The following is a 14,897-nucleotide window of genomic DNA, read 5'->3' as shown; positions in this document are numbered from 1 at the left end:
ATTCTTTTCATTGTCAAGAGAAGGCCTGGTTTTTAGTATAGTATACAGAATTTACCAATCATAGCTGGCCATTAACTTATCATCCCTTGGACAATCTGTGCCTCTTTATTATTGCATTATGGTTACAGTACTGTTGTTTTAATCTTTTAAAATAAAGTTTATTTTTATTTTACTTTATTCTATATAGCCAACCCTAAGATCTGAAGGGTGGGCTAAAATGTTTAAGTAAATAAATAAAAGAATTACCCACTGCAGTTCATAAGCATCAGTCGGAGCAGCTGCAGTTTGGATCTGCTGAAGTTTCAAAAACATGGTCAGCGTGTAGCATTTTAAGCAACAGTATAAAAACTTTAAATCTGCATCGAAGCAATATAAATCCAGGCCTTGTTTGCTTTGTTTCCTTGCGTTTGGGGGGGGGGGGCACTGAGTGAAAACTGCATTACAAAAATTAGTAATTCTAGCTCAGGGTAGCCTGCCTGTAAGCAACACATTTTGATTAGTTATGGAAAGCCATGAGATTGGCTTTATTGCTACTTCCTCTGAAAGACAACAATAAACTGAATGAAACACGAGATCCCGTTAATCTAAAGCAAAAAAGATAAACAGCTATGCCAGTTATCAACATTGTGTGCTACAGAACTTGTGTAATTTGGCATCAGGCAACACTTAGTATTGTTCAACCATTCAGCAGAAGGAGATCGCTCTGGGCCAGCGCACTGATTTCCCGTGCATTTACATGTTTAATCAAATACAGCTTTTTTATGACTGGGGAGGGACGCTGTAGGTGGACCAGGGTGATTTCATCTCTTTCCTTCTAGAAGGAGCAGATGTCATCACAGTTCTATCAGAAAACAATTCCTTTCTTTCATGGGAGGAAAGGAAAAAGAGAGGGGGAAAGGAGTAAGAAAGCACCCTAGAAAACATAATCAAGAGTTAGAACATTATATGTAATGAGTTTTAAAATATGACTGTTGACAGCAATGTAGTTATCTCTGTAAAACGTATTACATAATACATTACAGGTAGTCCATGACTTACAAACACAATTGAGCCCAAAATTTCTGTTGCTAAGTGAGACAGTTAAGTGAGGTTTGCCCCATTTTATGAGTTTTATTGCCACAGTTGTTAACTAAATCAAAGCAATTGTTAAGTTAGTAACATCACTGTAAAGTAAATCTGGCTTCCCCATTGACTTTGCTGGCCAAAAGGTTATAAATGGTGTTCACATAACCCCTATGACAGTGATCTCCAACCTTTCCAGCTTGGCGGCCTGGCCCAGGGTAGGGGACAAGGGTGTGTGAGTGGCAGGTGCACTTGCGCACCAGTGGTGGGTTCTGGATCCCGGTTGCAACGGGGCCTGGCATCCTCCACGTGAATGCGTGCAGCACACACGTGTCTTACTCATCGGAGCATTGTGCAGGCGCTGTACATGCCATGCATGTGCGCGTAATCATCAAAGAGTTTAAAGATAGGTAAGGAGCGTGGGCAGGTGGGCCCTCCGGAGCACCGTAACCACTGGTGTGCATGCATAACTCAATTTGTGTGAGCAACAGGTGCACGTGCCCTTCAGTCGTGCAAATGCAGCTTTGTGCATGAATGGCAGGTGCTTGCACTCGTGCGCAAAGCTCCACTCGCACAAATGGTAAGCACTTGCATTCGTGTGCGAAACTCTCTTCATGGAGGTGCAAGCACCCTCTGCTCACATGAGTAGAGATTCACATTTATCCATCTCTCCTGTGGCACGGTTTTGAACAGGCCGTTGGCCAGTAGTGGGCTGTGGCCTGCGGGTTGGGGACCCCTACCCTGTGACATCTTCCCAGGTCCTTGAAAGATCCTGTCATATCTTCCCTCAGTCATCCAGAGACAATATTGGGGCATCTCTGAGCTTCAATGTTTTCTTGCATTCATTACCCAAATTAGGTAACATCATTAGTGCTAGTAAGGAATGGGGTTTATTCTCAGTTTATATTCTAGTGGCTTGCCTGTCAGTGTTGGGGGGAAGTGTAGGTTCTTTGGGTTATTTGCTGTAAGCCTGACTGTAAGTTCCTTGATTGGGCACTGTTTACTTCTTGGTTGTTGGTTGGATGAAAATCTTGGAGTTCATCTATGCTCATCTAGGTGTTCATTGCTGGTGGAGAGATCTTTGGGTCTTTTTGTTCCCTTTTTGTCTTGTTGAGAAAACACTTCTCAGAAACCTACTCCAATTGATATGCTGGCTGAGGACTCTAGAAGTTAGAGTTAGGGGACACAGTTAGGGGACATCAGCTCATTATCAAAACACTAATAAACAGTTACAGTGGCAGACCATAAAAGATAAACAGTCCTGCTTGGATTTTGAAACCCATAGTTTAGTACATCCTCATGATTGCAATCAAGGATAGCCCAACATTTGGTTACCAGCAATAGGGCTGATCTGTGACCAAATAAACTCTATAATGTTTACTCAGCATGCAATTAACAGCTCCAGTTAATGGCATGGACTCAAGGCACTGCTGTTGCCTCGACCCCAGGAGGAATAAAAATAACATTCCAGAAACGTTCCAGCTTTATAAGAAGAGCCAGGCAGGCTGCAACAGATAACAAGTTTTGAGTTACTCCCAGTTTACAAAGTTAAACAAGAAGGAAAATTATATTGTTGGTTTTAACCCATCTCAGAAATGGCCTGATGGAGAAAGTTCACATTCCAGATGTGTAAACATCCCATGATAATTTGCCTTTCTACTCCTAATCTTAGGGCATTTCCTCTCTAGTGGTATGCAACAATTTCTACCACCATCAGATCATTGCTGGACTGCTGCTATATACTGCTATATCACCTCCCACCCGAATGATGAATGAATGTTGTTTACTATTTTACTTCTATGTATTGTTGTGTCTATTGTCTGTATACCCCCCCCCTTTATTTTATGTAAGCCGCCCTGAGTCCCCTCAGGGAAAAGGGCGGCCTATAAGCATCAATAAATACCAAAATACCAAATGCCTCAACGATGCCCAGTTAACCAAGAACATCCTTTTGGGGAACAGGGCGAAATGATCAGGCCAATACAGGTAATCCTCGACTTGCAACCATTCGTTTAGTGACATTAGAAGTTGCAACCACACTGGAAAAAAGTGACTTACATCCGTTTTTCACACTTATGGCCATTGCATGGTCTTGTGATCAAAATTCAGATGCTTGGCAACTGATTCATATTTATGATGGTTTCAATGTCCCGGGATCATGTGATCACCTTCTGTAACTTTCTGACAAGCAAAGTCAGTGGGGAAGCCAGATTCAATTAATAATCTTGTGATGAACTTAATAACTGCAGTGATTCACTTAAGAACTGTGGCAAGAAAGGGCATAAAATGGGGCAAAACTCACTTAACTATCTCACTTAGCAACATACATTTTGGGCTCAATTGTGTTCGCAATTCAAGGACTACCTGTAATCTGGTCCTATGTCATGTAGGATTTTTATATCTTTTATATCCAGGACTACCTGTAACATTATGTGAATGCCACATACGTTCACTGGAGATCAATGCAAATGTATTTACTGTAAATGTGGCCTTGTGAGATGATGCCATGTTTGGACATCACTGCAGTTTATTATAAATATGGCTATATTGAGGTGATGCAGCAATATGGATCATAAACATTCATGAGGAAACAACCTTAGTAGCCTTACCACAGTTGTCCCACATCTTTGTGCTTCAGCATGAGGAATTCACTGTTCTCCAGGTCATAATCTGACTTTCTATTAAAAAAACATCATCCAGTGGGATCTAGAACCCATGTTTTCCTCTGTCAATACACCTGCCCCATAGAACATCATTCTTTGCCCTGCCCACTATCCCCTCCAAGATCCAGATATTTCTAACCTTCTCTTCTTTACATAAGTCCTTGACACTCAGGTTTTCCCCAGCATGGGGTCAGATTATTTTGTGAACCTGTCTGGTCTGCTTGTTTTTTATTGCTGTGTTGCCTCTGGTGTAATTGCTTTATGTCAGATAATATTTTCCTTACAAAAATCTTACCTGTCAGTGTAAAATTCTGTAGAATTGCCATTTAACAATGGAAGAAACATAAGATTTTGATGCCTGCTGCCACTGGTGCTACAATTATTTCTCTTTAGTCTTCCAAATATTTTAAAAGACAAACTTGTCCACCAACAAACAGATCAATGGCCTCTGCCTGATGCAGCAGATCCTCTCATTTGTGAGAAAAGCTGCATCATTAATTAGCTCTCTTTGTCCCAAGGAGAATACTCAGTTTATAGATATCAATCCTAAAATTTATTATTGCATTGTTGCAAACACAATATAACCAGTATATATTTAGTTTTTATACTGTCACCAAATTAATAGAGCATTCAATGGTTTGTCATGAGCTTACAGAAGTGAGCATTTATTTTTCTAGAGAGAAGAATCATATCCAACATTTTTATATCTGAGGAAAGTCTCGACTAACAACTATTATTTTCTTAATATTTTACTTTTTCTTCAGCAAACTCAAGCAGACATGTGTGATGGTCTGCCTTCATTTCATTCCCACAACCATTATGTGAATTAAGCTAGGCTTAAAAATACAAGCCATCTTGTCAAACCTGCATTTGTATCACTATACTGCATTTCTTCTATAGAATAATATAGAATAATTTATACGTGGAATACTATCCCCTTTTAATAATTTGGTAATCATGAGACAGCTTTCTCACAACATGCTAGCTTAGGCTAAAATAGTGTTAACTTACTAGATGGTAGCTGTAGCTCCCAGATATCTAAGCATGCTCTGTGGCTAAAACCATTATATGAAGAGTGCCAGTCTAGTCTAGTAGTTAAGACACTAAGGCTACAAACTGGGAATCTGTGAGTTCTAATCCCACCTTGGACATGAAAATCAGCTGGGTGACTTTTGGCCAGTCACTATCTCAACTAAATTCACTTCAGAGGGTTGTTGTTGTGGGCAAAATAGGAGTATTAGGTACATTCACCATCTTGAGTTGTGTATGACAAATTGATAAGTGCGAGATATAAATAAATTATTAAGCAATAATTAGGGTTTTTTGTTTGGGCACTGGTCTATTATAAGAATACCAACTATGTTTTGTTAATTTAAATAGAGAATTAGCTCTCATGAGAACCTTGCCAAGGTTCAGCATCTAAACTAATCCAAGTCAAATTTTACTTGATTTGGACATTTGGCCATGAAAAAAAATAACACTTAGCATACGCAATTAAATAATCAGCAACTACTTGAAAGAATTGATTGACAAAATATTAATTACTTAAACAAGCAAGAATTGTGAAACTATGAAATTAGTCTCTTGAACATGATTGTTTAAAGCCAATAATATACTAACATAAAAATAGAAATTAACATGTACACCTTTGGATTGGTCTACTGTGAGTTCTATTACAATGCTACAACTTGCTAGTACTAGATATAAATAATCTTCAAGGCATTTGACAGCATGGGTGTCTGCAGCTGACCACACTGATGAAAAAATACCCCCACAATCTGCACATGAGGATGTCCCAGTGCAAATCCCACCTTATATCCTGGGTTCTAATGTTAGCATTTGTTTCAGAACCACAAGTATCCCTAGTCACAAACTCAGATTGGAATTTTAAAAAACAGTTTTAAAAAATTGTTCAAACCAAAAGTGGTTTGAATTTCCTTGATGTCAGCAAAATTTCTTCCAAATCGCTAATCCAAGAATTTATTTCCTCCCCAACCAAGTGAATAAAATTAAGATCAAATTTAAAAGGCAGATGATATTTTTATAATATAGTATATATTTTTATATTATTTATAATGTAGTATATAATTTTATATTTTAAAAGACAAACTAATATCTGTTGCTTAACAACTTTACAGTCAAATGATTAACATCCTTATTGGCCAGTGGTGGGATTTATTACCAGTTCTGTGGGTGTGGCTTGATGGGCGTGGCAGGGGAAGGATACTGTAAAATCTCCATTTCTTCCTGATCATCTGGAACTCAGGAGGCAGAAAATAGATGGGGGTGGGGCCAGTCAGAGGTGGTATTTACCGGTTCTCCGAACTACTCAAAATTCCCACTACTGGTTCCCCAGAACTAGTCAAAACCTGCTGAATTGACCACCACTGTTATTGGCCCATGGAAATTTTTCTTTTATTTATACAGCCATTCATCACACAAACAAGAGACTTGGGGCAGCATACACCATAACAGCACTTTAAAATTCCATAACAATTTAAAAACAATAAAAATAAATGAAATACACATATAAAGCAAAAAGATAAAATAAACAGATACACCCAAGAAAACAGGAAAACAAACATCAATTAATCTCGTACAGTCACTTGCAGGCTCTCCCTGGGATCCCCAAGGCTGGTAAGAAAAAAGATATTTTAAGGATCGTCTAGGAAGGCTAACAGAGATGGGGCAAACCTCATGGGAGGGGGGAAATGAGGTCCCACCGGGATCACAGCAGAAAAGCCCCACTGTCAGGGTCTTATCAGATAGAGCTTCTTTGAAGATGGAGACCCATAGCATACTCCTCCTACCGAACCTGATGGAATAGGTAGATGCAGCCCCACAAATACAGGTAATCCTCGACTTTCAACAGTTCCTTTAGTGACCATTCAAAGTTACAACGGCACTGAAAAAAGGGACTTGTGACCGTTTTTCACAGTTATAACCTTTGCAGCACACACACACCCCTGTGGTCATGTGATCAAAATTCAGACTCTTAGCAACTGGCTCATATTTATGACAGTTGCAGTATCACATGATCCCCTTTTGTGGCCTTCTGACAAGCAAAGCCATTGGGGAAGCCAGATTCACTTAATTACTGTGTTACTAATTTAATGACTTCAGTGATTCACTTAACAACTGAGGCAAGAAAAGCCGTAAAATGGGGCAAAACTCACTTAACAAATGTCTCACTTAACAACAAAAATGTTGGGCTCACTTATGGTTGTAAGTCAAGGACTACCTACAATCTGGTCCCATGCCATGTAGGGTTTTTATATCTTTTACACCCAGGTTACTAATATAATTTAGAGAATGGCTTCAACTTGAACAGAAAGTCAGTCAGTTCTGGTGAAACATGAACATTCTTAAACCAGTGATGAGCTTGGTGTTAAAATTCTGTCTTTCTCATTGTTTTGGCTACTTGTAGGAGAGGTGTTGTTCCTGAAGCAAATGCTTTTATTAAGCAAGATCCAGGGAAACGGGGGTGGGTGGGTTAGGTCATAACTAGTAAATGGCTTATCCAACAGCTTCCATACATTTCCCTTATCAAAGGAACAAGAAGTCACACTGCTGACTTCCAACAACTGTAGCTGGAGGGCATTCCAGGGCTTCAGAAAGATGAAAAACAGATTCAGATGCTACAAGTAGTCCCTTGAGTCCCTGGGCTGCTCATTCCTGGCATGGAAGAGCAGTCCCATCATATATGGGAATCAAATCACAGCTTAGCTCCAAACGCAGCAGAACTGCTATGAAGGTCACAATGAACTCATATAACACGTGTGTGTTGTTAAAGCCATTATCTCTGGCCATTAAACTTCAACAACTCATTTAATGATACTCATTTTTTTTTAATTCAGCGTAGGATTGGTTCCTGTTATTATTCATCAAAGCATTACATAAAGCTGGTAGTCACAGGAATGACTTCCAGGGGATAAAATAATTTTGATAAAAACGTGGTAAACAAAAATAAAGAAACTAAAGGAATCCCATGCCGAGTTGTCCCACAACAAGTTGGCCACAGCGAATTTTCCCATGAGGTGGCACGTTGGCTGCTGCAAAGTAGCCGCTGCGAATTGGCCTCGGTGAGTTGGCCATGGCGAGTTGTCCCATTCCGTTCAGAAAGGGGCAGGTGGGCTTTTATTACATTCTCTATAAAGGTAATCATCTTACAACTAGGTTGCTTCAAATGAGCATGGATTATGGGCAGAAGAGACACCGCATTGTATTTATTCTCATACATGAAAAGCCAAGAGTACTGAAGGGGGGTATTGTGACACAGGCCTTGGTAAAAGGTCTAAACAGCTGAGAGACTGGCTTGGATAAGAGAAGAGTTATAAAATAAAGACACATGATGATGCAGCTGTTTAGAAATGATGCTATCGGGCTTTGCCCCGAAAGAGAGAGAATCTGAATAAAAATGCAAGAGTTGGAAAAGAAGATTGTAGCTGCTGTCAAATCTCAGGTCAACAGGAAAGCTAACAGTAGATTAAAAGTATATCATTTACAGATATAGCTACCTTATGTTTGAGACTTTCAGAGAGCTCTTTTCCAGGGCTTGGATCTCTCTGTATGATGCATTTTATATTCCAGGAACCATATAATCCTTCTGTTTTTTAAGGCAAAAGGTAACAGTTCCCCTCGCACATATGTGCTAGTTATTCCTGACTCTAGGAGGCGGTCCTCATCTCCGTTTCAAAGCCAAAGAACCAGCGCTGTCTGAAGACGTCTCCGTGGTCATGTGGCCGGCATGCCAAGGGCGCATGGAACGCTGTTACCTTCCCATCAAAGGTGGTGCCTATTTTTCTACTTGCATTTTTCACATGCTTTCGAAATGTTAGGTTGGCAGAAGCTGGGACAAGTAATGGGAGCTCACTCCGTTACGCAGCGCTAGGAATTCAAACGGAACTGTTTTTCTGATCAACAAGCTCAGTGTCTTAGCCACTGAGCCTCCACATCCCTATGTTTTTTAAGATGTGTGACCAAATAAAATACACTAAAAATAATTTTCTTTTTTAAAAAGTACAGTATTAAAGCAGACATACAATAACATAGCATCTGCAATGGGACATTTGTTGGACATGTACAATCATAAGTAACCCTACACTTTAGCAAAATGAATCAAGAAATTGCCACTGAAATCTCACCTAAAGAAAAGCTAGAAATGAACTTTCAGGACAGAGTTTTGAAGGGAGTCGTGATAAGTGACTGTATAACACGTTCTCTAGATTTGGAAAACCAAGATGTATGAATTACAACATAACACATAATTAAGTATACACTTTTTAAAAATAAAATGGGATGGGTTTTTTGGCTTTATTGTTCCTAGTAAATGCAGGTGAGCCAACACATCTGAGAAACACAGAGCCACTCAGGTTATGGCTATGAAATCGAACAGAGGAAGAATTCCTGCTAAGATCCTTCAACAAACACTGCTGGGGGGAAGGAGTGAATTATCCTGCAACCCCCTCACAGAAAAATCTGGAATAATTTGGAAAGCCTTAATATTGAGGCTTTTATGGGAACACCGCCAAAGAAGTCCAGTAAGGCAGGTTTTCTGAACCTTGGCCACTTTAAGACCTGTGGATGTCAACTCCCAGAATTCCCCAGCCAACATGGCTGCTTCAGAATTCTGGGAGTTGACGTCCACACGTCTTAAAGTGACCAAGATTCTGAAACCTTGCAGTAAGGCAATACTGGGTTTCATTCACCAACCTTATCTGCATGCAATGCAACCCTAGATTAGTTTACCCATAAATAACCCCTACAAGAGTAGGGAGGCTCTTATTCCTATGAAGATAGAGGCAGTCTTCTGGCCCATATCATGACTCCGCAAATGTCCTGTCTATATGGATTTCATTAGGAAAGAATCAAACAAAAACTGAAAATAACGGAAAAGTATTAGAATAATATATTTAGATTCGGTCCATTCCCATGTTTCCTAACCCTACCGCCCACCCCAGACATTCTTATTTGGAAGAAAAAGGAAGGATATGCATCAGTGGGGCAGTGTCAGAAAAAAATTAAATTTCTATGGTAACAAGCTACAGCCTAGGTAATAAACGGCCTGTTAAGTTGTGAGGCAGTTGCCAATTTAAATTTTAGTATCAGATGGCTCCAAGTATAACCTCCGTTTATAGCTTGAAAGGCAACATTTTAGACTAGGTATCAACTCTTCTGATAGAAAAGATGTGAAGAACTAACCTGTAATTTAAAGTAAATTAAAAATAAATATAATTGTAGTACAGATAGTTCATAGAACATAGCTGGCTAGTGTTATGCCCAAAGTTTCAAGCGTTACAAACACTTTATATTCTGGGTGACTTCACAATTAAACTAAACCACTAATTCAAAATAATCTCTTTTTCTTCATGCATTCCAGTTGATTTACAATTTCCTATTATATCTGTAAAACTATTGTTTCACTTCAGGTGTTAGTGCAAATGTGATGTGTGCTAAACAGGAAAATAAACTAGGTAATCAGGTAATGTGATAGCAAAAAGCACAAAATTGAAGCTCAATCGGTCAGTTAGTAGAGAACCTTACAAGAGTCCAATAAAGTAACCGGGAATTATCATCTTCATTTTGCAGATAATCAGTGGGAGAATCAGGGACATTTATTTAAAGTTTAAGTAAAACCACAACAGAAGTTGTGTTATAGCAGCAAAGTTTGAAACACAAAAGCGCTTTGAAGCCGAAAGCTTTATTAGGCTGCTTCTAAGGAAAAACAAAAAGCAAGCTTAGAAAGATTTTCTAAGTTAAGCTTAAAAGATGGAGGCAAGATATGACAGCCCTCCTTGCCTTCTTTGTCAACTAATTTTGTTTAACAAATATGAAAGTATTCTAAATTAGGAAATGATCTGCCGAAGAGTTATTTCAGTAAAACTGCATAATTTTAGCAATTCTCTTAATAAGTTTCAAGTAGCACCTATGCATGTAATATTATTCCACAAGCTGGTTCTTCCAAAAAATATTAATAAAGCTATTCTGTTACTGTTACTATTTAATTTTCATGCTAATAGGAGAAAATAAAATGAAATAATCACAAAATTATGGTCACACTTTAAGGAATCTTTCCCAGAATAACTTGAGGGCTTCACTATCTGGATTGAAAATACCTAGATGTACACTAGACTAGATGATAGTAAAATCATATGATTTTTTTTAACAGAATAATGGCTATTATGATTTTTGCAGCACAGATATTGTATACTTTGATACCAATTCCCAAATGAAGTTACTGGGCAGGAGGTGGGGCAATCAATAAATATGCATGCACAAAGTGAGATGAAGTTAGAACACAAAGCCTGTATAACATATTCAACCGATGTAACATCAAACATTCTCTTTAGTTATAAACTGATACTCCGGAGGAATCTAAGCACCTGCTTCCTACCTTCGTGAAAGGAAAGTTTACATATAAGAAATATATATATATATATATATATATATATATATACACACACACACACACACACACACACACACACACACACACACACACACATATATGTTGTTCTTATATGTATATAAAACATCCAAACTGAACTCATGTTTTATTCTCTGGTCTTGACAATAGTGACATAACTATAAACAAAATCCTCCCTACACCCACACAAAGAGGAAACTGCTTTTTTATTAGAAAGAAAATTTCCTTCCAGAGGAACAAGCTAATTTGGGAGGTTTACTATGCAATATACTTATTCGAAGCATTTTTTTCCTCCACAACTTTGTGGAATTTCATTGGGGGGAAAAAAATAATTCTGACAATTGCCACAGAACAATGCAGTTCTTGGTACCATAGTAAAGATGTATTTCCCAACTGTTTTCACCTCTTTAATTAACAATACTGGAGCATTGTATCAATAATCAAATCCAGAGTTCTTTAACAGCAAGAGGCTATGTTTCTTTCCTATTGCCCAAACAATCCATGCCCCACACCCCTTTCCAAGTGTTCGGTTAAGGTCAATTAAACATATAAATAAAAAGAAATGCAAGGAAATTAAATGACAGGGAGCATCAACAACTAAGCCTGGAGCCAGGCACTTCCAAAACCAATCTCCAGGTATTGCAAGTTCTCTGTCAGAATTAGCAGCCACACATCCAACATCTCAGCCTTACCTGTTTTAATAAGACTTTGTCTTCTGCATTGATTTTGAGAGAAATGGCCAGGTGGATGGCAGACAATAGCACACCACTGATGACTGCTGCCCTCATCCTGATGGGTAGCAAAGTATAGATGCTGTAGATAAAAAAGATGGTCCACCAGATGCCCTCTGAGGCACTTCTGGGCTGCATTAGCAAGCAGCCAACCACTTGCACAGCTAACACCACAAGGATGACAGAGTAGCACATGAGCCACATGTGGTCCTGGTGGAAATCATTACGGTTGCAGACGGCCCCCAGGGACACCATTAGCAGGATGGCCAGGGACAGCACCACCACATAGGGCACTTGGTAGTGGCCATGAACAGTGTGGAAGAGCAGCATGACCAGGCACACCAAGACTAGCACTGCCATCAGCATGGTCAGGCTGCTCTGGTTGAGACGGAAAAAATACCGCTGGTAGAGGTGCTCCAACTTCTCTGACTGGAACTTCTTAGACCTGAAGATCTGTAGCAGGCTTCCACAACAGCTGCCCATTGAAATCATCTCAGACCCCCCTTCATCACCCCCCTGCTCCTCATCCTCCAGCTCGTCGATCTTGGCCTTGATCCGTTTCTCCTCGAGTCCCAGCTCCACAGAACGTGGGCGCACCTCACCCTGCTCACTACCATAGTGTCTCGGACTTGGGGCAAGGGAGGGATCTCCTGCCCGACAGGAGTGCTGGCTCTTGTCTCCACTACGATCCTGCCAAGCAGATTTGGACCTGAAGCTCATCATCCTGCAGCCACTTACCCCATGGTTCCTGCTACCTGGCAGATCATACTCCTCCTCACTCCTCCACCTGCTTGCCATTCTGGAAGATTCCTTGACTGAGGCCCTGGTAGGGAGTGGGTAGGAGTAGCCATTGGCTCTGGATTCAGCTTCTCCCCAGGCAGAGCGGTGTGACTCTGTCCCTCCACCCCTGGGCGCAGCAGGAACTCCAAACCCCGGAGGGCTTACGCTGTTGGAGCGGGACATGCCCTGCTGGGGCAGCAGAGGAAGGGCAGGAATTCCAGGAAACCAGGAGAAGGTGGGAGGGAAATCAACCAGAAGACATTGGGTGGTTCATGGCACAGAACCAAACAGCAATTCTCCGGATCTTCCAAACAGCATCTCTCCACCAATGAACAGGAGGATGGAAGCAAGGGCAGGAGACCAAACTTGAAATCCAGAACCAGATCCAACAGTGTCCCCAAGGATACTCAAATCTCTCTTAGTTGCCACCTGGAAAGCCACTCAGGTCTCCTTCCCTTCCCAGGAGTCCAACGTTTCCTCATGCAGGGTTTATATAGCCACATAGAGAGCTGGCTGGGAAGCAAGTTTCCCTCCCCTCCTAGGGAAAGGTGGGCTCTCGGGCAAGGATTCCCCTTCTGTCATTTTCCCGCCCAAGTCCCTGGGGTTTTGGCAGTTCACTGGCGCATCAAGAATTCAAATCCACTACACCGGCATACATAGAAAACGGAGACAGAGGAGGAAAAGGCACCTGGAGTGTTGAAAATTTTCCCCCCTCTCGCTTTAAGCCACAATCACTCTACAACCAGAACGTAACTTTGTAAAATCATCACTGTGGAGCATCTTGGCAAGTCTCTCTCTCTCTTTCGGGATCTCCTCCCCGCGAAGGACCTGCTGTCCAAAACGAACTCAAAGAGGTGGCATCATTCCTTCGCGATCTACTCTCCATGAAGCGGAGCAAAAAAACCATCCAGAATCGTCATTTTAAATTATTTGGCCCGGAGGCAACCCGCCTATGCGTTGGTCATCTGGGCAGCTGTGGCAGAGGGCAGCCCCAGAGGCAGCGCCCGAGGCGTCTGGCGAGCGACTGGCTCATTGTCCGATCCCCTCTAGTTTCGAGAAGGGTGCCCTAAGGATCGGCCTGAGAGGAATGGCGAGCGAGCGAGCGAGCCATCCGCCTTTCCGAAGCCCCTCGCCCGTCCCCCTCCCTCAATTCTTCCTGCTCAAGGCAGCGGCGACATTGCTGCAGTGGGAAGGGTTAGCGAAGCACCACCAACCCCGGAGCCGGCACTCGAAGCGTTATTTATTGGAAGCGAATCGGTCACCACCGGGTCGGTCCGGGCGCCTATCTTCTCTCTTCTCCCTGCTTGGAGGGAGCCAAGTGGGTGGGATCGCTGACGCTTGCCGGGACGGTCGCCGCTATTTTTGCCCTTGGAATGATGGGACCTGAAATCCGGCTCTGGTGGATCGAAGGCAGAATTAGGCAGGGCCGGCGGTGGGGCGGTGGAAGCAGGGCGCAGGCGGAGAAAGCGAGAGGCTCCTTCTTCGACCGTCGCTTCAGCAAGGAGTTCTTCGGCAAAAAGCCGATGCTTGAGCTGCTGCCTCTCCACGCGAGGATGCGTCGTTCTCCGCTGCAGCCAAAGGAACCGCCAGCCGTTCACCAGCTGTAGCGGCGGGGCAAAAACGCACGACCACAAGCTAATTGTGGGGCTGGGAGCCGGGGGGGAGGTGTTGGATAGCGCGCAAGAGCTGTTTTGGCGCGACTTCGAAGACTGCCACCGCCGTCGCGCTAGACCTCCATGCCTGAGCGTGCAAGGCGCTGCGGCGGGTAGAGGAGAGGCGACCTTCCCCTCCGACAACGTCAGCCAGGCAGCGGCTGCCCGGTTCTTTTTTTGCACGAGTAAAAGGGGCCTTTCCCGCGTACGGCTGGTTCCCTGGCCTCTTCGGCGCTTCTCCTCAGTTTCAGCCACGGCTCCTCGCCTTAGCCCCGCGCTCGCACGCTCTTCTTGCGGGGAACGGCAGCCCGCCCCTTTCAAACCAACATTTGTACGGCCCCTCTTCCACCCGAGCTACCGCCTGGCAGAGTTCCGCCTCGGTCTCGAGACTATTGGCTGGTCGGTCGGCCGCCGCCGTGTAGGATTGGCTAGCTTCGCGAAATAATCTGCTGGGTTGGCTTTTCTTCCAATGGGTAGTTTAAGAGGCGGGCAATGTTGATCTGGTGCCCTGCTACTCATCATAACCATCATCATCATCATCATCATCATCATCATCATCATCATCATCATCATCATCATCAAA

At 42.3% G+C, this 14,897-nt stretch overlaps 1 protein-coding gene across 1 annotated transcript in view; it reads right to left on the bottom strand.

The window, feature by feature from the left end:
* The window catches only part of ADCY5 (adenylate cyclase 5), a 274,822-nt gene extending 260,202 nt beyond the window's left edge, over window positions 1-14,620 (bottom strand). Inside the window, exon 1 of the mRNA XM_087711800.1 lies at window positions 11,844-14,620. Within this exon, the coding sequence (XP_087567926.1) occupies window positions 11,844-12,845 (1,002 nt within the window). The 5' untranslated portion in view covers window positions 12,846-14,620. The remainder of the gene's footprint in view (window positions 1-11,843) is intronic.
* Window positions 14,621-14,897: the final 277 nt, after the last annotated feature.

The sequence above is a fragment of the Thamnophis sirtalis genome, unplaced genomic scaffold, assembly GCF_051295495.1.
Source record: "Thamnophis sirtalis isolate CommonGarterSnake01/CBP01778 unplaced genomic scaffold, rThaSir2_p1.2 scaffold_1, whole genome shotgun sequence".
Classification (NCBI taxonomy): domain Eukaryota; kingdom Metazoa; phylum Chordata; class Lepidosauria; order Squamata; family Natricidae; genus Thamnophis; species Thamnophis sirtalis.
The sequence above is the reverse complement of the archived record's forward strand: the minus strand, read 5'-3'. Positions and strand labels throughout refer to the sequence as shown.